The sequence below is a fragment of the Rhinolophus ferrumequinum genome, chromosome 15 (assembly GCF_004115265.2).
Source record: "Rhinolophus ferrumequinum isolate MPI-CBG mRhiFer1 chromosome 15, mRhiFer1_v1.p, whole genome shotgun sequence".
NCBI lineage: Eukaryota > Metazoa > Chordata > Mammalia > Chiroptera > Rhinolophidae > Rhinolophus > Rhinolophus ferrumequinum.
Genome location: NC_046298.1, coordinates 60496 through 82803, shown reverse-complemented (window position 1 = coordinate 82803; position 22308 = coordinate 60496). Strand labels below are relative to the sequence as shown.

The 22308-nt window shown below is 52.7% G+C and overlaps 1 protein-coding gene across 2 annotated transcripts; it reads left to right on the top strand.

Annotated features, from left to right (window-relative positions):
• The first annotated feature begins 1007 nt into the window (after positions 1 to 1007).
• Positions 1008 to 21906, top strand: TCF25 (transcription factor 25). 2 transcript variants are annotated; one of them, XM_033127217.1, is made up of 18 exons: positions 1008 to 1354; positions 8534 to 8698; positions 9556 to 9627; positions 10311 to 10429; positions 10960 to 11025; positions 13115 to 13197; positions 14080 to 14210; positions 14554 to 14653; positions 15454 to 15547; positions 16715 to 16807; positions 16930 to 17035; positions 18605 to 18764; positions 18845 to 18932; positions 19381 to 19539; positions 19668 to 19758; positions 20051 to 20130; positions 21260 to 21332; positions 21651 to 21906. In XM_033127217.1, the coding sequence occupies exons 1-18, from the start codon at positions 1016 to 1018 to the stop codon at positions 21807 to 21809; spliced, it is 2178 nt and encodes a 725-aa protein (XP_032983108.1). In that variant the 5' UTR covers positions 1008 to 1015; the 3' UTR covers positions 21810 to 21906. The 2 variants fall into 2 exon arrangements, with proteins under 2 accessions (XP_032983108.1, XP_032983110.1); XM_033127219.1 differs by having other exon boundaries at positions 1009 to 1354; positions 8534 to 8668.
• The last annotated feature ends 402 nt before the right edge of the window (positions 21907 to 22308 follow it).

The following is a 22308-nucleotide window of genomic DNA, read 5'->3' as shown; positions in this document are numbered from 1 at the left end:
ACACACACACACACACACACACACGCTGTCTCTGCCTCCTCTTCTCAGTCCTTGCCACCGGACTTCCTCATGTGAACTCTGGAACCACAGACGCGAATGCAAATCCAGATTCCACGTGGGCCAGTCACTTATTCTCTGAGTCCCAGTTTCTTACCTGTAAAAGGGGGATACCTACCTCGCAGGATGAAGAATTTAGGCCAGTGTTTGGGCTGGCTTCATAGTGACAGCCATCGCTGTGCTCGAGGCTGCCCTCTCCAGTCTTCTGTCACGGTGGGAGAGAACCTTACCCGGCACCAGGTCATCTTGCTCTTACATTTGGGCCTTTGCAGTGCAAGGGTTCTCAATCCCGTCTGCACATTTCAATTCCCTGAAGACCTTTTTAAAATGCCAAGGACCACCTCGGAGTTCCTAGGGCTGGGTCCTTCATCTTTATTGTCAGCATCTCCCAGGCTGTTGTCATGTAGAGTGAGGGCGGCGAGCCTCCACTTCAGACCGCGGATTCGCACATCTAGATGTACAGGAAATCACCTGGGGCGCATTAACCAGACAAACTCGCAGGACGGCACCTAAGATTCGGTTTCAGTCCATCCCGGGACGGGAGTTGTCCAGAAAGCCGCAGCTTTGGGAAGCCACTCGGTTTGGACGTGCTTACATCTAACGAGGGAACGGTACCGTCTGCAGCCTTGAAGGCAGGGCGTGGAGAGCAGGGACTAGGGCCCTCCAGATCCCCCCAAACGTCCCCTACGCAACGCCACCCGGAACGCCGCGAGGCCGTACGCCCACCTGCACGCGCTGCCTCCTCACCTGGCGTGTCCCTCCGCCCCGTCGGCCCGAACTCGGAGAACAGGGCGAGGTCCCGGGTGTGGGAGGCTCGGAGCCTGTGCCCCGCCCTCCCCCGTCCCCGCCTGACATCTGTCGCGAGAACGCCTCGGGAAGACTCCGAGACACCGGCCGCAGCGGCGCCCAACTCCCGCGAGAACTCGTCGGGATGTCCGCACCTTCTTTGATGTCACCGATGACGGAGAGGAAGTTCCGGAGAGCCGCAGCGCGCAGACGCCACACGCCAGCCCCGCGCCAGCGCGCCGTAAGTGCGCAGGCGCGCGGGCCGCTGTCTTCAGCTCCTCTTCTCCCAGTGCCCAGACGTCAGCGGCCGTTGGGTCCTATGTCGCGCCGGGCCCTCCGGAGGCTGAGGGGGGAACAGCGCGGCCAGGAGCCCCTCGGGCCGGACGCCCTGCAGTTTGTCCTCCGTGATGACGATGATGCGGAAGAAGAAGGACCAAAGCGAGGGCCAGGTGGCCGGCGCCCCCGGGACGCAGGGAAGGAGGGCGTCCGTGTCAACAACCGGTTCGAGCTGGTGAGGAGCGGGGCTGCCTAGGGTGGGGGCAGCGCGCAAGACGATTCTGCACCGGGCGAAGCCGTGACGTCACGGGGCGGTGCGACACGGGTCTGGGCTGCAGCGGGGAGGCGGGGCGAATGGAGTGGGCGGTGGCGTGAGGTCATGGGGGCGTGGTAGTGGGCGGGGTCACGACGCTTGAGGCCGTGTTGAGGGGCGGGGCCATAGTGTTTAGGGATGGGGCTAGTGGGGTCTGGGCTGCAATAGAGTGGGAGTGGTTGTCAGGTTGAGGGGCGAGGCCGCCGTACGGTGGGCGGGGCTTCACTTCTCAGGGTCTTGGGGCTCCTTCCCTTGATTTCCATCTCCACGCCAGGCACTTGCAGGGTCTTTATATTTTCCTTTACTCCTCACAACCCAGGACTTGTTGTCTTATCGCTGGCTCCCTGGCACAGAGAAATAACAGTAGATGTGAATTGAAGGAATAAATTCCCAACGGAGTCTTCTTAGCGCTGGCCTCAGTCTGTAATTTGGCATGTGTGTGCATTATCTTATTCTCGCTTCTCTGACCTCCTTATACTGGCAGGTAACATGAGTTTTCCTTACCTTGTATCTCCAGCACCGTGTGTCTGATACATAGTGGGGACTCAGTCACTATTTGCCAAATGGTTGAGCGAATAGCAGTGGATCTGAAGATCATGGAGAAACTAGAGGCCCTTTGTAAGCTCTCTCATGTTCTTGCAATTTCTCCCAACTTCATATGAAGTTGGCAAGTTAAAGGGCCCATCATAAGACGGTGGGGAGTGTGAGCCACCGGTCACAGGTCTGGAAGTCTGGTTTAGAGATTATTGACCTTCTCTCTTATGGTAAGAGATAGCTTCACCATGCTCTCCCTCCACGCTTCTGATTCTCTGGCTGAAAGTATAGTAACTCCCTATCCTCTACCCTGTGTCTTGTCATTTCTTTGTTTTTAACTGTTTTATTATGGACAATTTCAAACATGTACAAAACAGTTACAGACACAAAGCCAGTCGTGTTTTCCCAAGACTTCCATCACATAATTTATCCTAAAATTTGCCAGGAATTTTTCAGACTTCTTTTACAACACTCCAGGCGTCTTTCCTATTGCCCTTGTTAATAGGCTGACATCTGTGCTGAAGTTGGCCGGCCATGTTCATGGACCTTCGTCCGGTGGTGCTTTCTTCTTATTCCCACATCCTCCAGATTTAGCCCTTAACAACAGTGACCAATATTTGGAGTACACTTAACACATGCAAACACTGCTGCTCTGTCATGCTTTTTACAGTCTGAGAAGGAGGTCATGTTGTCCCCATTGTGCAAATGAGGTAGTAAGTGCTACCTGCGATGTAAATTCAGGCTTTCTTCCTTAAAACTTGTACTCTTAAGCATGCCATGCCGTTTGTCTCTGAAGCAAACTCAGTGTTCCTGGTGAAGCAGACAGGAGGGTACATGGACGGGGCGGGGTGTTGGGGGGCTGAGAACAATGGCAGGTGCTTGTGTGCAAGTGGAGAAACAGGATGCGTATGTGGCTCCCATGCACTCAGGTCAGAGGGATCCCAGGTCTGTATCTGCTCAGGGCTGTGCTATGTGTGGTCCCTTCGCTTTCTGGGAGGATGTTGATATCGCCAGCTCAGACCTCCTTCTGGGTTCACACGTCTGTCTCCTCTTAGATGTTTCACAGACATCTCAGTGTGTCCAAACGATAACTGCCCTCTGTTGAAGAGCATCTTCATTCTTCCTGAAGCCACAGCCAACAGCCGAGAAGGCATCCCTCATCTTTCTCTCATATGCCACATGTAAACCATTGGGGACTCTGTGTCGGCCCAGGTGCCATGCTTGTGGCATGGCCATCGCCTCTGGCATGGGTCATCACCGCCGTGCAGTCTGTCTGAACATAGCAGCCACGGTCGGCCCTGCTAAGCACACATGTGATCTTGGCCCTCCTTTCTTCACAACCTCCCACATCCCCAGGCTCGCCCCGTCTGCCCCATGAGCTCTGCCTCCTCATCGCTTCCTAATCTTGCTCACTGTGCTCCATCCACTGGGACTTCCTGTGTCATTGCCTCTGCCAGGAACGAATGCCTTGTATGCAGATGTCACATGGCTCACTCCCTCAGGCTTTGCCTTCGCAGTCTCGCCCACCCTTCCCACAGTTACCCCCAAACTCCCATCCCCTTTCTTCTGATCTTCTCCCATTTTCCCTGGCAGTGATCGTAGGACATACCATACACATTACCTGTGTTTCTTTTTAGTTTGTGTTGCTCGTCTCCCACTGCTGGACTATAAGCTTCGTGGGAACAGAGGTTCTCTTTTTCCTAATGTGTGCCCACCACCCAGAGCAGTGTGTGGCCCCCGTAGGTATGCACTGAGGATATGGCATGAGTCAGTGTTTCCTCTGAGAAGCCAGCACTTACTGTCTCCAGTCAGAGTGTATGCACACAGGCTTTGGAGTCAGAAGGAGTTAGGTTTGAATCCCGACCCCACCCCTTTAGAGCTGTGAGAATTTGGACAAAATACCTAACATAAGCTTTGGTATCCGTATTTCTCGGGGATGATCTTATTTATCTCAAGGGGTTTTCATGAGGAATGAATGAAATAACGTGTGCAGCCTTTAGCCCATGCTGAGCTCGTGCTCAGCACTCATCAGATGTAAATATTAAACAACTTTGAGAACCAAGTGACGTGTACAGTCGAACTTAATTAGAACATGTGGCCTTAAGTGGTTTCCTTAGAAGTATTTCCAGGGCCTGCGATGCTCTCCTGGAGAGAGGGACGCAGAGCAGGGACGCCCCCTCCTAGGTTACTTTATGACTTCAGTGGTCCTCCTCACTGCTGTCTCTTGGGTGAGTTTCTTTGGCCTTAGACAGTAAGTCACCTTTCCTACTTCATTCAGAGTGGAGGTTTAAAAAGCAACATTATTGAGGTATAGTTTATATATAGTAAATATACCCATTTTAAGTGAATAGTTTGAGTTTTGCTGCACAAGATACGTACGAGCATTAAAAATGATGTAGAATAGAGCTTCTTAGTACTTTCTGGGTCAAGGACCACTTTGATAATCGGATGAAAACCCCAGACACGTTTTAAAACTATCACAACTTATGCTGTATCATTGAAAAATTCTCCAAGTGAGGAAGATCACTTTTTGTACAAATAATTGTGTGTTTTGGTGTACGATATAATGCCTATTCCCTGAAAGTAATTTAAATAAATCTAAATTGTGCAAATAAATAAAAACAAACTTCTTTCAAAGTAAGATTCAGTGATCGGGTTTATTGTTTGGCTGGATAAGGACCTGAAATTGTTCCGTGATCTTCAACTTGCCAGAGCATGTATCGTCTTTATCTTTGATCTCCAAGTTGATTTTGATCCTTTGTTTTAATGGCAGCAAGAGTAAAAACCTCAGATTCAGTCCCAAAAGCATTTAATAATATATGGTACTGGAACATCTATGGCTTTTTTAGCTTCTGTTAGCCAAGGGCAAATGTGGTCAAGGATTATCCTAATTTTCTAAGACCCTTCAGGTTACAGTCCTGTCACAGCATCTCTGTTGTCCTCAAGTCCATGAGATTGTCTTTGCAAAGGTGGGCATCATCAGTGCTACTGTTAGCAAGGAAAAAGTTATAGATCAATATTCCAGTCGTAAATTATTTGAACAGTGTAAAAAATTGTATGTGGTGTTTCTAGATGTCTGCCAGTGTCTACCTACACTGTCATTCTTGACAGCATACTGCAGAAGCATGTTCTCCAGAAATGAAGCATTTTAATGGCTTCCACCTTCCAGTGGGAAAAATAACTCCTTTATTTTCCTCCAGCAGCATTTTCAGAGGTATTCATGGGACCCTGCGTGTATTTGTATAGAGCCACAAACAATGTCTAAATAAACCAAGCAAAGGGTGAGCACAAACAGAAGTAGGATCCCACTTCCAGCTGCGGTAGAATAGCTGTACTGAAGTCACCTTTTTGCCATGAGCAACTGTAAAACTGAGCAAAAGAGAATGAAGTGACTGTTTCCAGATATTAGACAATAAGCATTGCAGGTCTGAGTGAGCCCATTGACCTGGCTTTGTACGTGGAGGCACTTTTCAGATAGTAGCATGGGAGGCTGTCACAGGAGATGAAGGTGGTGACAGTGAGCTGAGGAGATAGATAAATTTTGGGCCCACTGAGGGGGCTGGGGTTTATGGGGCAGGGTACTGGAGAGAAAGTGTTCCAGAAATCTGCTTTGAGTCTTTGGCTCAATATTCACCACTGGGGGAAGAACAACTGGCAGAGAACTGAGTTTAACTGTGACCAGTGCTCACAGAGTGACAGAGTACGGGAAGACACTCAATTCTGACCAACCAGAACTCAGAGACCTCGCTAAAAGACCTCGGTCCTCAGTAGTGCTTCAGATAGGCCACTCCTGAGGAGTAGGCTGAAGTCCCCCTCCAATAAGGAATATCCTAGACCTGTTTTAAGAAAGCTTAAAAATAAAATTTGAAGGGGATGTGCTAATATGTAAGTAAGTTAACTGCCTGCCTGAACCAATTTCAGTACTGTTAAGGAAAAGGACAAGACCCAGCCATTCAACAGTGTAGCAGCATGATGTCTAGCATACACTAAAAAATTACCAGACATGTGAAGAAGCAGGAAAATCTGTCATATAACCCGGAGAAAAATCTGTCAGTAGAAACAAACCTGGAAGTAACAGATGGTGAAATTAGATACAAACCTAAGACAACTGTATAAATATAGTCACAGATTTAAAGAAAATCATGTGAACACAATGAAGGAGCATCTTAATAGAGAAATAGAAACTAAAAGCAAATTCTAGAACTGAAAAATACAGTCTCTGAACTGAATAATTCTCTTGGTGGTCTTAATAGCAGATTAGACACTGGAGAAGAAAAGATCAGTGATCTTGATTTTAGGGCACAGAAACTATCCAAACTATCCAGAAAGGGGAAAATGAAGTCTCACTGTACTGTAGGACAATAATAAGCAGAACAAGAGAAGAGAGAAATTGGGCCAAAAAAAATTGTTTTGATGAAACAGTGGTAGAAAAATCCTCAAATTTGACATAAAATAAAACCCCACAGGTCCAAGAGCTTCAACGAACCCTAAGCAGGACAAAAAAAATGACAACAATGTAAATCATAATTAAATTGCTGAAAACCATTGGTGAAGAAAAGTCATAAAAGTAGCTGGAGAACCTACAGAGAAGCACTGATAAGAATCACAACTGACCTCTTATTAGATACAAAGCAAGTCAGATGACAGTGGAATAACATCTGTGAAGTTGTTAAAGAAAAAATTTAACCTGGTATTCTATAGCCAGTGAAATATTTTTCACAAATGAGCATGAATTAAAGATATTTTTATATAGACAAAAGCTGAGGCAGTTCCTTACCAGAAAGCCTACACTAAAAGAAATGTCAAAGGAAATTTTTCATTCTGAAGGGAAATAATGTCAGCTGGAAATATGAATGTATGTGAAGGAGTAAAGAGTGCTAGAAATGGTAAATACACAATATTTCCTAGTTTTAAAATTTCTTTAAAAGATGATTCATTGTTTAAAACAAGAATAGAAATGTATCGTTGGGTTTATAATACGTGAAAGTAAAGTACGGGATGACAGTAGCACTGAGGAGGAAGAGGAAGATGGACATAGCTGTTGTAAGGTCCTCACGTTTCGTTTTAAGTGTTATGGTATTTATTACATAGAAGATGCTTATGTAAACTCTAGAGCAGTCACTAAAAATAGGAAATAGACAGGGTACGGTATTGGCATAAATAGACAGGCAAATCACACCACAAAAGTGGGAATTCAGAAATGGATTCATGCTTACACAGTCCAGCGATTTCCCACAAGCAGTTCTGTGGTAGGGAAAGCTATAACACTGATGCAGAGTCACTGTCTGAGTGACAACAAATGCACTGCAGCCCACGTGCCCGTCGTGTTCAAGGTGGACCACAGAGCCACTCGTGGAAACCACACAGCTCTTGGAAGAAAGTGTAGGGGAAGCCCTTTGTGACTTTGGGGTAGGCCAAGAGTCCTCAGGCTGGGCCCAGGAAGCTCTAGCTTGTCCTGAGAAGTCTCGGTAGAGTGGACTTCATCAGAACCGAAAACCCTCTGCTGGTCAGGATGCCGTGAAGAGGGAATAGACGTGGCCCAGTGGGGAGGCCTCGGGACAGGTGGCAAAGGACTCGTGTCCGGAGGACATGAACAGCTCATAGAAGTCAGCGATGCACACATGACAAACGCCTCACGTTAGTAGTCAACGGCAGATGTAAATGAAAGCTGTAGCTCAACACCACCGTACACCCACTAGAATGGCCTGAAGTAGAAACGCCGAGTGCTGAGCTCGTGGAGCCAGCAGAGCTCTCCGGGGGGAGCTTGAAGTCCTACACCCCTAACCCTTCACCTTATATAGCTCATTAGTCCCACTGTGGATACGAACACAAACAACGTCTGTGTAAACGCTCACGGCAGCTTGACCCATAGCCCCACAGGGTAACCAAGGAATGACTGGCAGGCAGGTAACCTGTGGTGCTGTATCCACACAGAGGCGTTGCACTGGCCAACGGGAAGGGGGAACCTCAAAAACACTCTGCTGTGAACAAAGACAGACACGCAGGAGGACGCGGCTGTGTCCTTTTCTGCATGACCGGCACAGGTCGTCTGTGGTGGCACATTTCAGCAGTGGTGCCACATCTCAGCAGTGGTGCCAGGGCCTGAGTGTGTGTCTGGTGTGCATGAGCGTGTGAGTGCATGTGATTAGTGGGTGTTCAGCGTGTGAGTTTCTGGGACTTTTTCCCCAATCGGCATTATGTCCCTAACATCCATCCGTGCCCTGTGTGCGACTGGCTCACCCCTTTTGCTGCCATGAGGCTCCACTATGTGAGGTCGTTGCCCTGAGTGGCGCTCCAAAAGAGGGCAGGTTGTCATGTCCAGACTCCGCACCGTGTCAGCTCTGGAGGCAGACACACCGTGTAGAAACTCGGTGCTCCAGCTCATCGTCTGCAGTTCAGAGGGTTGGCACTGTGAGGCATAGCAGACGTTTGTGTCCCTTCCCTCTCACCTCAGAGTGGCCTTGGAGGTGCCCGCCCAGCAGCTCTGCTCTGCTGTCGTCCTGAGCCCAGCGCTAACTTGGAACCAGGACGTACACGTAACGCCTTCTCTGCCACCCCTTTCTGCAGATAGACGTCGAGGACCTTGAGGAGGGACCTGTGGTGAACGGGGAGAGGCCCGACTGTCTGCTCGCAGACACAGTGGTGTCGGGGAGCAAGAGGAGGTCCCAGAGTGGAAGTGCTGCGACCAAGAAGGATGGAGAGGTGGCTGGGGGGGCTGCTCCCCCAGAGCAGGTGCCCCGCCACACATGCTTTGCCATCATTTTCTGAATTCCATTTTGTTCATTGCCCAGTTACCCCAAAGTTTCCTTGGGAGCCCCAATCAGATTTGTATGAAATCCTCATGGTGGCCTCCATGGTGCGATATCCAGTGTCCCTGAGACAAGTCCATGGTCTGAGACCTGCCTCCCTCGTTGGGGGCGTCTGATCCCACTCAGGTGGGCGTGTGTGCCCCATGACGATGTGCCTGGAGCTCGGGGCCCCCTGGGTGGGCGTGCCTTGAAGAAATGTATAGGCCGGGTCAGTTTTGTTTTCTCCACAGCACAGGGGAGGGTCCTGTGGGAGACCTTTAACTCATTGATTCAACAAATGCTTTTGAAAGCCTCTTGGGTTCTGGGGACAAGTCATTGCCCTCCAGGGGCCTCTGGTCAAGAGGGTGACATGGATGGACAAGTACAGGTGGGGAGACCTGAGTGAGCTTGGGATGGTGAGGGCCCGTCACACTGGTGGAAAGACATGGCCAGGTGACGGCAGGAGCGGCGTTGAGGCAGAGAGACTGGGTGTGGGGCCTGGTCTCCAGGTGGCTGAGTGTCGTGGTGACGGTGGTGGACAAAATGCGTGATGAAAGCAGAGGGCATGTGGGCAGTGGGGAGGCTGTCGAGGAGTGTGAGAGGAAGATGGAGGCTGGACCTGAGTCGGGGAGAAGGTGGGAGGTGCTTGTTGGAGAGAAGAGTAGGGAGCTCACAGGACACCCCAAAAGTGGGAGGGAGGGGACACCCCACAGGCATCTTCTGTCCCTTTGCTGCTTTGGTTCTCAGGATTTAAGATTTTATTGTCTCTTGCCAGTGATTCAGATGTGCTTCTTTTATTAGTCGAACGCAAGTGGCAAACTCCGGAAGAAGAAAAAGAAACAGAAAAACAAGAAAAATACTGCAGAAGCTTCGGTATGTCCAGCAGCTTTCCTCTCCTTTTTTTTCTGGCTGTTTCCCAAGGCGGGGTTGAAAGCAGTGGGTTTTTATTTGATACTTTGATCCCTTCCCATTAGGAGTGTAACTAATTCAGAGGTCAAGGAAATGAAAAGGGACAGTTACGTAGCAAATCTTACTTCTGCGTTTGTTCACTTTATCCTTAAGAGTCAGAGTCCCACCCTCCCTTCTGTTTTTCGGCAATCTCTGAAATGCCGTTCCTGGACGGCTGCCACTCTCAGCCTGCTGTGGCCACCTGCCCTGGCCTTTCCTGGTGCCCACAGACTCAGTGATGACGAGGTGTAAACGCCCCACCCCCGCCGCCCAGGTGATCGGAAAATGCATCTCCAGGATCACGCCTGGGGCCTCGTGGTCCCTTGTATGTGTCCTGAGAAGAGGTTATAGCTTGGTGGCTGCCGAGTCAGGCACAGGTCCCCGCTCAGTCACCTGAGAACTGTGGGCTTGTGACCCAGTAATTTCCAGGGTCCTTCTGGTTCTGTGATTCTGTCTGTGCCAAGTTTCCTCCTATGAAGCATTGCCTCCTTTCTAAATTGTGTATGTGCTACTGTCTTTCAGGGAGTAACAATGTGATGCTTGTTTTTTGTAAAAGTAAATCAAATACAGTTAGTGTGCTGAGTGGCGTGTTCTTTTTTGGCTTTTAGGAAAATGGGCTGGAGGACATTGACCGCATCTTGGAGAGGATTGAGGACGGCAGTGGCTCACGCCCCCTGGGCCCGCCTCCCCTGAGCTCCAAGAAGCACGTCCTGTATGTGGAGCACAGGTATGCCCCGTCCCTCCTGGCTGTCACTGGCTGTCCCCGCAGACTCCATTGAGGAGAAGAGTGTTAGTGAGAAAAGAAGAAAATTTACTGTCTTTATTTAAAAGTAACATGAGTTTATTATCAAACCTTTAGGAAACAGGAACAAGGAGAAAGGAAAACGGGAGTCCTCCTTTTTGCTTTATGTATGTGGGAGCACTCTTTCCTGACCTGTGTTAGAGATGTCTTTTTGGGGTGAATTACCCACCTGCTCTTCTTGTAGATGCTAGTGAGACCCTACAGAGGTTGTTGCCAGCATCCAAAATAGCCAGCTCTTCCCTAAGTCGTTGGGGACGCCCCGAGCTCAGTCAGGTCTCTCGCTGCCGTGACTGGGCCTCCGCTCAGTGTGGTTTTAGAGGAAGCAGCTTGCCAGTCAACTTTCACGACACAATTGCTGTTTTCCTCGCCGGGTTTTATGTGGCTTTGTAAAATCCCTGAAATCATTGAAAAAGAACTCAATCTCATTTTTCTCTGTAAAATTTTCAATTCTCTAGACACTTGAATCCAGACACAGAACTGAAAAGGTATTTTGGTGCTCGAGCTGTCCTGGGAGAACAAAGGTAAGAGCGGGATGGGCCATGTTCTCAAGTACAGAAAGGGGTTTCTCAAAGCCGTAGTGAGAAAGGAAACCCTTAGGGTTCCCGCCCATTCCGAGGGAGCTGCCAGGGTCTGGGGAGAAGCTGCTGTCTGACCGTGGCTGTGGCCATCATCTCTGGTGTGTGCCCCATCGGTTTCCACAGGTTCTTAGGCTCCTTCAGTGTGGAGCTTCTGGCCCTGAAATGTTAGGCGGGTTCACGTTCGCTTCCCAGTCAGCAGCCAGCCAACTGAAGGGTAGGTTCCCAGGAAGTTGGAGTTTAATTGAACAGTTCTTAGTGGTTGGCGCCACGTGGCCGATGTGGTGAGCAGTGCTCAGAGCACGAGGGTCTGTGTCTGGGACTCCCTGTGGGAGGCTTGCGGACACTGCATCACAGAGTCCAGAGACCAGCAGAAGCTTTGTCTTTTCATGTGCATCTTGTTTTTGATCATAGAACTAAATACTTCTTATAAACACTTGAAGCAATTCAGAATTGTCTACTTTGACACCCCCCAAAAGATAACCAGTCAAGACGGATTGGTGCCACCCAGGGTTGCAGTACTGCCAGTTTCCCACGCGCCCTGGGCATGGGGACTGTGCCCGCCCGAGGGAACAGGTGTTAGGCTGCATGTTGGCTGCAGTCCCCCTGCACGTGTGCTGGCATTTCTGGTGAAATTGCCAGGAATGGTGTCCCCATTGTGAGGTGGCTGCGTGTCACCCCACTGCCCTCCAGGATAGCTGTGCCACTTAACTTCACCCGTCCACCCTGTGTCACAGTGTCTCTTCCTCTGGTCCATAGCAGGCTTAGGGGGTTTTAAAATCTGTCCGTAACAGGCCCATAAAAAATAGTCTTCCAGTTTTGACTTTTCTTTGATTATGAGTAAGGTTGAGGATTTTTTCATGTGTTATCCACCCACACTTTTCTTGCATTTCTGATGGTTTTTACTTTATATTTTGCTTTTATTTTGTGTGTGATTTAGGATACAAGGGTGTCTGACTTTGTCTTCTTTTTGGAATAGTAACAAAGAACATTTTTACTTTAACTTTTTTTACTTTACTTTACTTTTAGTTTTTGTCACCAGCCCTTGTCACAGGCTGGCCTTCTGCCTGCTCCCTCCTGTCCCTGTGTCCTCACTCTGCTCCTGCACGTGTCTGACTGTTGTTTCTGGTTACTCAGACTCTCTGATGTCGCATGCACCGCTCTTTCTCGGGCGCTCACATTTGGACCTTCTCCACTGACATGCTCCCGTGACAGGCCTGGCCTGCCCTTCCCTGCCCCGTGTCTGGGGCTCCCTGAGCCCTTGTCCCCCGCCAGCCTCCCAACGGCAGTCAAGGTTGCCTGGGCTCAGTCTGTTGTGTACGACTCCCTGAAGGATGGGGCTGTTCCTGGGCCTCAGCACCCAGTTAATTCTCCTTTTTTCACGCTTCAGATTTTGACTGTGCTTTTCGTGTACAGTCGGTTTTTCCCCTCCAGTTTCTGACTTTCTTACTGAGAGTAGAAACATGCTTTTTTATCCTGTTCCCAACACAGTTCAGATTTTTACTCATTGTTTTCTTAATGAAAAAGTTGACTTTATCAAAAGAGTACAGAGAATAGTGTACACGTGTCCATGTGCCATCACTTGGCAGAAGAAACAGTGTCACTGAGGGAGCAGAAACCGCTCTGGGGACCAGGGCTTTGGGCAGGTCATGGGCGCCCTCCGTCCCTCGGCCGGCGTTGCCTTGTCTGGCTCATGTGTGTCTGGAGGACTCCTGCAGGCTTGCTCTCATTCTTGTTGTCTTTAATTGTGGTTTTCAGCTTTTATTTCCTTCTCACCTTTTCTGCACTTTGCTGGTCTGGGGATCTCCTGTGTTCCTTTTCTCTTTCTCTGGTCGTCAGTTGTTTAGATCACTGTTTCTAGTTTCGTCTGGTAGTGCTTGCGTTGAGTACTAATGCTGTTTGCATCTGTCCTTGTTGCGCCCGTGGAAGCACTGCCGCTCGTCCCTACCCTCCCCTGCCCCGTGGCTTTGCTCCCACAGCCCCTGCAGAGGTTGGGCTGCAAAGGTGAAGCTGTGCCCTGTCCCGTTCTCCCCAGGCCACGGCAGAGACAGCGCGTGTACCCCAAGTGTACGTGGCTGACAACCCCTAAGAGCACCTGGCCCCGGTACACCAAGCCAGGTGAGAGGTGCAAGGGTTTGCGGAGGCTGGCGCTGGGCACTGCTGGGTCTTCTGTTGGTGTGGCTATGTGACTGAGTGCCCTGCAGCAGTGCTGGGCTGGTGTGTGTTTTCTTAACCATGTTTCAGTGCAACTTTTTTCTTCCTCTTCTTCCTGTGCAAACTATACCATACCAGGCAATTAAGTTCACGTTTAAAATGTGATATTTTATGTTGCACACTAGTCAGTACACATACTTGAAAGAAAAGCAGCAGCAGTGCCAAAAGGCTTGGGGTGTGGGTGAAGGCCCTTCAGCACCGTGTGGCTGTGGGACGTGGAGGAGCACCCGGGAGCCTCGGACCCGAGGGCCAGGGTGGTGGTATGCCCCTTGGTCACGGGCTGAGGTGGGGGCTCAGCCCTGTGGTCCTGCTGGGCGTGGCTTTTGGTGCGGCCATCAAGGGACAGTGAGCCAAGGGTGACCTGGAAGTACCAGCCTACTTCATGAAGGTCCTGAAGAGAGACGGGAGTTTTCAGGTTCTCTGAAGAAACACCCAGAGTTGGGAGCGATGAGTAGAGAGGCCTCCATTCGTGGGTTTTTGTCACCTCAGCACCTGGCCCCGCCCCTGCATGGTCCCCGTTGGTGCTCACCAGACAGTGTCTGGGCCCAGCCAGATGAGACGTGGGGGCCGTGCGTCTTCATCTCCGTCGTCCTGGGATGTTGGTGCGCTGTCCTCACTCCTGGGGGAGAAGCGTGTTTTGGGAAAGGAGCGGAGGGTGTGGGGCTGGTGAAGACCCAGCCACAGGCCGGCAGCCCGCGTGCCCTGGGAGCGCGGTGGGCTGCAGCAAACGCCCTGACGTGGCATCTCACCCCAAGCGCCTCAGGGCTGACATGGTGTTCTCCCCAGGTCTGTCCATGCGGCTGCTGCAGTCCAGGAAGGGCCTGTCGTGCTTTGCGTTTGAACACAATGAGGAGTACCAGCAGGCGCAGCTCAGGTTCCTCAGTGCCGTGGAGTCCATGGAGCCCAACAACATCGTGGTATGTGCGTGGGACCCACGGGAGGCCGTCTCTGACCATGGTCCAGTGCACGGCTTCCAAGCACCCGCCAGGGTCTGCCCACTGGGGGACCGGGCTGCGGTCCTGGGGCGTGGGGGAGCGTGGGAGCAAAGACCTGCCGCAGGGTCCCTACTTGCAGTCAGCTCAGTGAGCGGGCTCCGCAGCTGGGCCGTGTGCAGCTTGAGCTGGGCTTCAGGAATCAGCCGGGATCCTTTCCCCGATGTTTAAATGTCTGACACACAGACCCACCCAGGGTCTGGTGCCCTGGGTGTTGTACCGGGATGGCCCTGCCCACAGTCACCGGCAGCTGTCCCCTCCCTCGCAGGTCCTGCTCCAGACCAGCCCCTACCATGTCGACTCCCTGCTGCAGCTCAGTGACGCCTGCCGGTTCCAGGAGGACCAGGAGATGGCACGCGACCTCGTAGGTGAGGCCGCACCCCGCCCTGCTGCCCAGGGCCCAGTGTCCCTCCACTTGGGTGTCTCAGAGGCTGGCAGCATACATGCTGTTCCATAAGGTGACAGGATGGAAATAGGTTTCCCAGGATATTTTTAAAATTACAGCTTTACTGAGATACAATTTCTATTACATAAAATTCTCCCGCTTAGTGTACAATTTACTGGTTTTTAGTAAATTCCTCCTAGAATTGTACAGCCTCCTAGATCCTAGACCCTTTTCATTACATACAAAAGAAACCCCTTAGCTGCCCCCAGCCTGTGGCACTCATGTGCTGTCTCTGGGTTTGCCTGTTTTGGACATTTATCAGTGGAATCATGTGACCTGTGTTTCTGTGGTTTCTGTCATTCACCATAACGTCTCCAAGGTTCATTGTGTGACAGGTGTGTCAGCACTTCATTCCCGATGGCTGAGTGGTGTCCCACTGTGTGCGTGGACTGCATTCTGTTCACCCTCCAGCACTGGGGATACACTTGGGCTGTTTCCATGTTTGGCCCTTGTGAATAAGCTGCTGGGACATGGGCAAGGGCTCTGTGAGGACGTGTTTGTATTTCTCTGGTTAGAATGTGGGTGTTACCAGCTCGGACCCCTGTGGTTGAAGTAAATGCAGAGTGACCTCAAAGTTTCATCCGTGCTCTGTCACTTCCCAAAATCCTAGTGACATGACCTCCTTCCTTCCAGAGCTTTCGTTGTTGCAAGCCACAGAGGACGGGGTTGCAGTCGCCGCTTGGTGGCTGTGACGCCGTCCCCTGGTGTTTCTGTGGCCCGCAGAGAGAGCACTGTACAGCATGGAGTGTGCCTTCCACCCCTTGTTCAGCCTCACCAGCGGGACCTGCCGGCTGGATTACCGCCGACCTGAGAACAGGTGAGCTGGATATCGCGAGGGCTTTCACAGACGTAGCACTCATTGCTCTTTTGTGTCGTGAAGCCGTCACAGGTGGTATGAATACCAGTGTGGGAGAAGCAGGAGCAGGTGGCATGGGCTCTCCACGAGGGTTCCCACCTGGTAGCTTAGACCAGGGCGTCTCGCTGTGTTTAAAGCTTGAATGCAGGAGGGCTGGGCTCAAGGGTGGGCTGGCTTAGGGTTAAATGTGTCTGTTAGAAGAGGGCCTGACAAGCCTCTTCACCATGATGGGGTCCATAATTGCGTCTCTTGCATCGTTGGACTAAAGGACCAGTGCCCTGCGAGCTTAGCATCCTCTGTGCTGTTCAGATCAGTAGGTCCAGCCAGCCTGACCCTGTCCCCTGCCGTGAGCGGCGTGCGCACATGACCCTTCTCCCTCCCTGAACCCCTGCTCAGGCCTCACTAGGTGAGGCCTAAACGCCCTCAGCAGCCGACCCCACTGTCCTCGCCCTTGCTCTGGTCTTCAGGGCCCTGGTGGGTGGGCATGGTGTGCCCTCTGTCCTGGGCGCCCTCCTCACCCTCCTGTGGTCCAGCCATCCTGCGTCCTGGGCTTGCTGACTCCCAATGCACGCCATCTGCACTGTGTGCTGAATTCTCTCTGCTGGTTGTGTTGTGTTATTAGTTTTGTCTCTTCAATTAAATTCTTAGTTCTTTGAGACAGGTTGTAAGATGCTACTATTTCCACACATTAACCAGGTGATAGGCTATTGATAAGAATAAGAGTCCACTGGGATTATTCAAATGACAAAACTTTGTGTATCCCACAGTACTGCTACTAGCAATTGTTGAAATTTGAGGATAAATTAAGATTGTAATTACAGGAGATTTTAACATTGTTTCCTTAAATGATAAATGGTTTGGGAAAAAAACCCAAGATGCTAAAAGTTTCAATTAACCAATAAGTGTGGTTTCTGTACATGGATACCTACATAATCGTAAACAACAAGCAGAGCATGACCCTCTGCAGACACAGAAACATTCTCGAACATTCATGGTGATTAGGCCACACAGGACATGCCGAGGAAGCCAGCAGGCAGAGGATGGACGCAGAGCTGTACGGGGCTCCAGGCCACGTGGCTTTGTCGCCTTGCTGTGGCTCTAATTTACGAGGCACTGTCTTGGGTCTAGGAGCTTCTACCTGGCCCTCTACAAGCAGATGAGTTTCCTGGAGAAGCGGGGCTGCCCGCGCACGGCGCTGGAGTACTGCAAGCTCATCCTGAGGTAAGTGTCCCAGCCGTTGCCACTGCTTGTTCTCAGTGACCGCAGGCCCGCGGACACCCACACGGGCCCACTCTGGGTTTTGTCTCCTCTTCCCTCCCCTGCGCCTGTGCTGCCTCGGGAAGCCTTGAGCCGGACGAGGACCCACTGTGCGTGCTGCTGCTCATCGACCACCTGGCCTTGCGGGCACGGGACTACGAGTACTTGATCCGCCTCTTCCAGGAGTGGGAGGTAGGTGCGCGCCGATACTGCGTGTCAGTCTCGTGCGTTCCAGGGACGGCGCAGCTATGCGGTGGTGAGGGTCGGGGCCAGACCCCAGTGCCACTGGCTCTCCCTCCAACCCTGTTTCCACAATCGTGCGCGTGCAGACAGCCGTGGGCTGGTGCAGAGCGGAGGCGGGCGCTACGGCGGCTTCGTGCTCGCCCATGCAGGGGAGGCGCCAGCACCTGACTCGCAGTCCTTCCAGGTTGAAGTGCTTGTTTAGGTGTACTGGGTTAAGTAGAACGTATTATCATTAATTTCACCTTTTTGCATTTTAAAGCGGCTGCTAGAAAATTTGAACTGACACATGCTCACATGATGTTCCTGGGGGATGTCCATCCTGGTGTCTCATAAACTGTGCTGTGGAGAACTTGTAGCGGGACGTGGGTGTGTGTGACAAATAGCTGTGCAAATCACTGAGTTCTGTGTCCGTGGGTGTAGTTGGCCTGGGAGCGCCAGCTCTGGGCACCTGGTTTACATAAGTTCCTGGCGTCACAGAAAAGCAGCTGCAGGGAGGCCCCACCAGGTGGTTTAGCAGGTTATGAAACCGTGGTGCCCATGTCCTGCTTTAGTAGGGGAAGCATAGCACACGGGGTGCCTAGGTACATGTGCAGAGCAAGGCAGCAGAAGTGCCCGGCAACTTGCACAGACGTGACTCGATGGTGGCAGTAGAGTGCTTCCTCAGTTTTCCACACTGAGAGACTGCCTGCCTTCTCCTGCAGCTGGGACTGTTGTAAGGGTGGGTGGCAGTATGACACACCCGTAATGTCTGCGTGTTTCCCCTCACCCTGCCGCACCCAGCGCCCTCTTACAGTTGTCCTGCCCACCCGCGGTTTCAGTTACCCATGGTCAGCCTCAGTTCGAAAAGAGTAAATGGACAATTCCAGAAATAAAACTTCATAAGTTTCCAATTGCATGCCACTCTGTGTAGCGTGATGAAAACTCGTGCCATGTATCCGTCCTGCGGGGCACGTGTGTCCTCCCTGTGCCCGGTGCATGTTGTACACTGAGCAGCCGTCTCAGTATCGAATGGACTTTCATGGTGTCACAGGCTTGTGCTCAAGTCACCCTGATGTTACTTAGTAACGGCCCCAGAACTCAAGTGTAGTGATGCCAGCAGTGTGCTTCCTGGGAGAAGGTGAAGGCTTTGACGTCCTGAGGAAAGAGAACGACCTGCTCGGAGGCTGCTAAGATCCACCGTGAGAGCGAATCTTCTGTTCGTGAAACAGAAGAAGGAAAAAGAAACTCGTGTTGGTTTGGCCGTCGCTGTTTCATTGTTGTTAGTCTCTTACTGTGGCTAGTTTATAAACTAAACTTGACCACAGGTGTGTATGTACAGGACAGAACATCATGGCAACTGTGTGGTTTCAGGCATCCACTGGGGGTCTTGGAATAAGGATAAGGGGGGATGACTGTTTAGTCTTTTCTGTGAAGGCCCCCAAATGGGAGATGGAGTCGCCTGCATACTAAGTCCAGTGAACTCGCCGTCTTTCATCTTCACCACCTTGCAGCCCCACACTGTTTCTGCCTCACGTACAGGCTCATCGGAACCTGTCCCAGCTCCCAAATTTTGCCTTCTCTGTGCCCCTGGCGTATTTCTTGCTGAGTCAGCAAGCAGACCTCCCAGAGCAGGAGCTCACCTGTGCGAGGGAAAAGGCCTCTCTGCTGCTCCGACAGGCTCTCACCATGTTCCCCGGAGGTGGGTGCTCCCCACAGCCCCCGCCTCCCCTTGCAGAAAGGCGCGTTGGGTGACCCGTGGGCCTCTGTTCCCTCCCGCAGTGCTGATGCCCTTGCTCGGGTACTGCAGCGTGCGTCCGGATGCCACCGTCACCTGTCACCACTTCTTTGGACCTGAGGCCGAGATAAGGTGAAGACTGGAAGACGCCCTGGGGGACGAATGCCCACGTGTGTGTGGTGGGGGTACCGGCTCCCTAGCAGGTGCTGTGCGCACATCACCTGGGCAGCGGGACTGTCCCCACTGTGGGGGCTGGGTCCTGTGTCCACGTGGGGCGTCACCCTGGCCTGCTGGACACAGAGCTGGCTGGTATGCGAGCAGCCTGCACCCCGACGCACACAGTTCCCAACACGGGGGTCAGAACGTGGAGACCCCGGGCTTGTTTTCTATTTTACATTCCTATTAAGGACCTCGTGCAACTGTGTGCCCCACCCCAGGCAGTGGCGCGTCTCCATTGGGCAGCCCCTGAGCAGCTTCCCTGCTTAGGCTGCAGGCATGCCCTGGACACCCACACAGGTGCCTGCAGGTGCGTGGAGGCCTGGACCCGGGGGGGCTGCTCACAGGCCCTGCCTTCCTGCAGCCAGCCCCCCGCCCTGAGCCAGCTGGTGAGCCTGTACCTGGGGCGGTCACACTTCCTCTGGAAGGAGCCCGCCACCATAAGCTGGCTGGAGGAGACCGTCCGTGAAGTCTTACAGGCAGTGGACGCCGGGGACCCCGCCGTGGAGGCATGTGAGAGCAGGTGAGCTTGGGGGCCACCTGATTGGGCCACAGGAGGACACACCCTGCAGCTCGGAGTCTCGGTCACAGACGTGGGGGCAGGCGGGGCAGACTCCATTCCACTGCTGTCCCTTTTCTTACGGGCCCTAGGCGAAAGGTGCTCTACCAGCGTGCGCCCAGAAACATCCACCGTCACGTGATCCTCTCCGAGATAAAGGAGGCGGTTGCTGCACTGCCCCCGGTAAGGGGAGGGCCTGTGGCCTCCTGCACTGAGGGGAATCCTGACATCCTGGGTGAGGGAGATCGTGTGTTTGTTACTCCCTGTGCCGAGTCATCACAGTCTTCTGATCTGGGCCGGGCGAGTATCCTGATAGAAGAAAGGCCGTCCCAGCTCCACCCAGAGCCTTTGGTGCAGTGAGCAGCATGGCCACCGAGCCTGCCCGCAGCCAGAGCAGAATCCCCAACGGGCTGAGGGAAGAGGGCAGGCGTGGTCCAGGGCTCAGCCGTGTGCCTGTTTTGTGTCCCCTTGGCAGGATGTGAGCTCACAGCCTGTGCTGGGCTTTGACCCTCTGCCTCCTGTGGACACCATCTACTCCTACGTCAGGCCAGAGAGGTATTGTCCTCCTGCAACTCGGCTCCTTTGCTTTGGGATCCCTGGGTCTTGGGCCCCAGAGCACAGGGGCTTGGAGATCTCAGACCAGCTTGTGGGCCGGGCTCTTTCACTCGCTCGTCTGATCTTGGAGGGTGTTCCCGTCGGGTTCTGTCACGTGCTGGAGGTGAAATGGGGAGTAGTGAGGCCACCCTGCAGTCATGCAATGTGCAGGGCAGGGGACACATGGGAACTTATGGCAGCTGCACTGACATGCGAAGGAAGAACGTCCCTTAACCGAGTGAGGAGGGTGGGAGGCTGCTGGGTGCCAGGCCAGAAGGACGGGCCGGTGGCAGCGGTGCGAGTGTGCAGCTTTCGGAACGGGGTCGTGGAGGGTGTCTTTCTTTCTGCCCATCAAAGCTGAGTAATGGCCTCGGCTGGAGCCCATCCCCACAATCGTACCCGGAAGAGTCACCAACTGATTGTCCCGTTTAAGGGAGCATATGTTTTCCAGATCTCAGTGGAACACATTTTACAGAATGAAGTCCTTCCTTTTTTAATGAATTATATAGTTGGGTTGCATGTTCATAGGGTGATAGTTCCCAGTTAAATTCTCCAATCAATTGGGGTAAATATTATCATCAGTGTCATGGTTTCAAAAACAAGCTGCCATGCTGGGCATCGTGGCACCGAGGAATGGCTGACTCGGTGTTGTCTGTGTGCATGCTCCCCCAGCTCTGCAGACCAGGACCTTTCTGAGCACACGAAGGTCACTGCCTCTGCTCATAGAGCTGGGCTGCAGTACCTCATGTCACCAGGAGGGGTCTTCACCTAACGCGTGCGTGTCCTCTAGGATCTTCTCTATGTGACCAGCTAATACTCTTTCAACTCTAAGTGCTGGACACTTTGAAACTACAGCTTTTCTTAAATGCTGGACACTGTGCAGTGGCAGGGTCCAGCCTGGCTGTGCTGAGGCCAGCGCCCATGCAGGACTCCCTTCCTGTTGGGGCCTGAGCCGTCCCCCATTGCTCTGGGGTCCAGGCCCCTGCTCGGCCCCTCTTTGGGGCTACCTTCCTGTCCCTGCCAGGGCAGGCAGGGGATACAGGTGTCAGCTCAGCCCCATTTTCTGACCATTGGTGACTTTCTCTTTCAGGCTGAGTCCCGTCAGCCACGGAAACACAATCGCCCTCTTCTTTCGGTCATTGTTGCCAAATTACACCATGGAGGTATGTGGGCACGTCTTGGCCTCTCCCTGCTGATTGGGTTCAGGTGTGAATGTCCAGAGCCAGCACGGCAGCAGCTCGGGCATCCAGCCTGTCCAGGAGGCTGGGACGTGCCCGCCTGAGACTGTGGCTGCGACTTGGATGAAACATCCATGGAGTCAGCATGGCTGCTGGACCGCACTCTGGCGGCCTAGCCTTGTTAGATGCGTGTGTGTGGTTTCTGGACCCCTTCTCTCCTGGACAGGGTCCCGGGGTGCGTGTGGTGGGGGTGCTGGGCCCCGTCCAAGGATGGCCCTGCTCAGACGAGCCTCGTTGACACAGGGCGAGAGGCCCGAGGACGGAGGGGCCGAGGGCCTGGATCATCAGCAGGGCCTGAACAGGCTGATGCTGGCCGTGCGGGACATGATGGCCAACTTCCACTTCCATGATCTGGAGGCGCCACGCGAGGACCACGCCGAGGGGGACGGCGAGTGGGACTGAGCGGGCGGGCGCCTGCCCCTGCTGTGCAGTTATGTTCCTGATTTCTGTCCGGTCGGAATCAGCCGGCCCTCTCAAGTAGAAATGCTGATGTGTCGTCCGCCTGCCTCCCGTTTCTCCCTGCGTGCGTTGACCTCCGTTCCCAAGGCTGGGGTCCATGCCCAGGTCAGCAGGAGCTGACGCTGGGCTCCTTGGGCTGGGCAGCAGAACGCAGTCTGTGCAGTCTGACAAATGGTTTTACTGAGTCGAGGGGAAGCCTGAGAGGTGGGTTTGGCAGCTCTGGGGAGTGTGCAGGGCAGAAAGTGGGGACATTTGATCCTTGGGGTGAATGGAGCGTGTGGGTAAGAGCGGGCTTGTCGGCTGGGGCGGGTCTGGGCACACTTGATTGACAGCTGAAGACCACACAGGGCTGCCTGGGACTTAGGTGTCTGTTTGGTTCTGGAAGGATCCAGGGCACTGAGGTCATGAGCTGGAGGTGTCCTGTCCACTGCACCCTCCTGGC

Excerpts from the sequence above, each read along its gene's own strand:
- TCF25 (XM_033127217.1), top strand. The coding sequence starts at position 1,016 with ATGACGGAGAGGAAGTTCCGGAGAGCCGCAGCGCGCAGACGCCACACG. Across the intron at positions 9,628-10,310 it reads AAAATACTGCAGAAGCTTCG|GAAAATGGGCTGGAGGACAT; the intron begins GTATGTCCAGCA and ends TTTGGCTTTTAG. Across the intron at positions 16,808-16,929 it reads TACTGCAAGCTCATCCTGAG|CCTTGAGCCGGACGAGGACC; the intron begins GTAAGTGTCCCA and ends TGCCTCGGGAAG.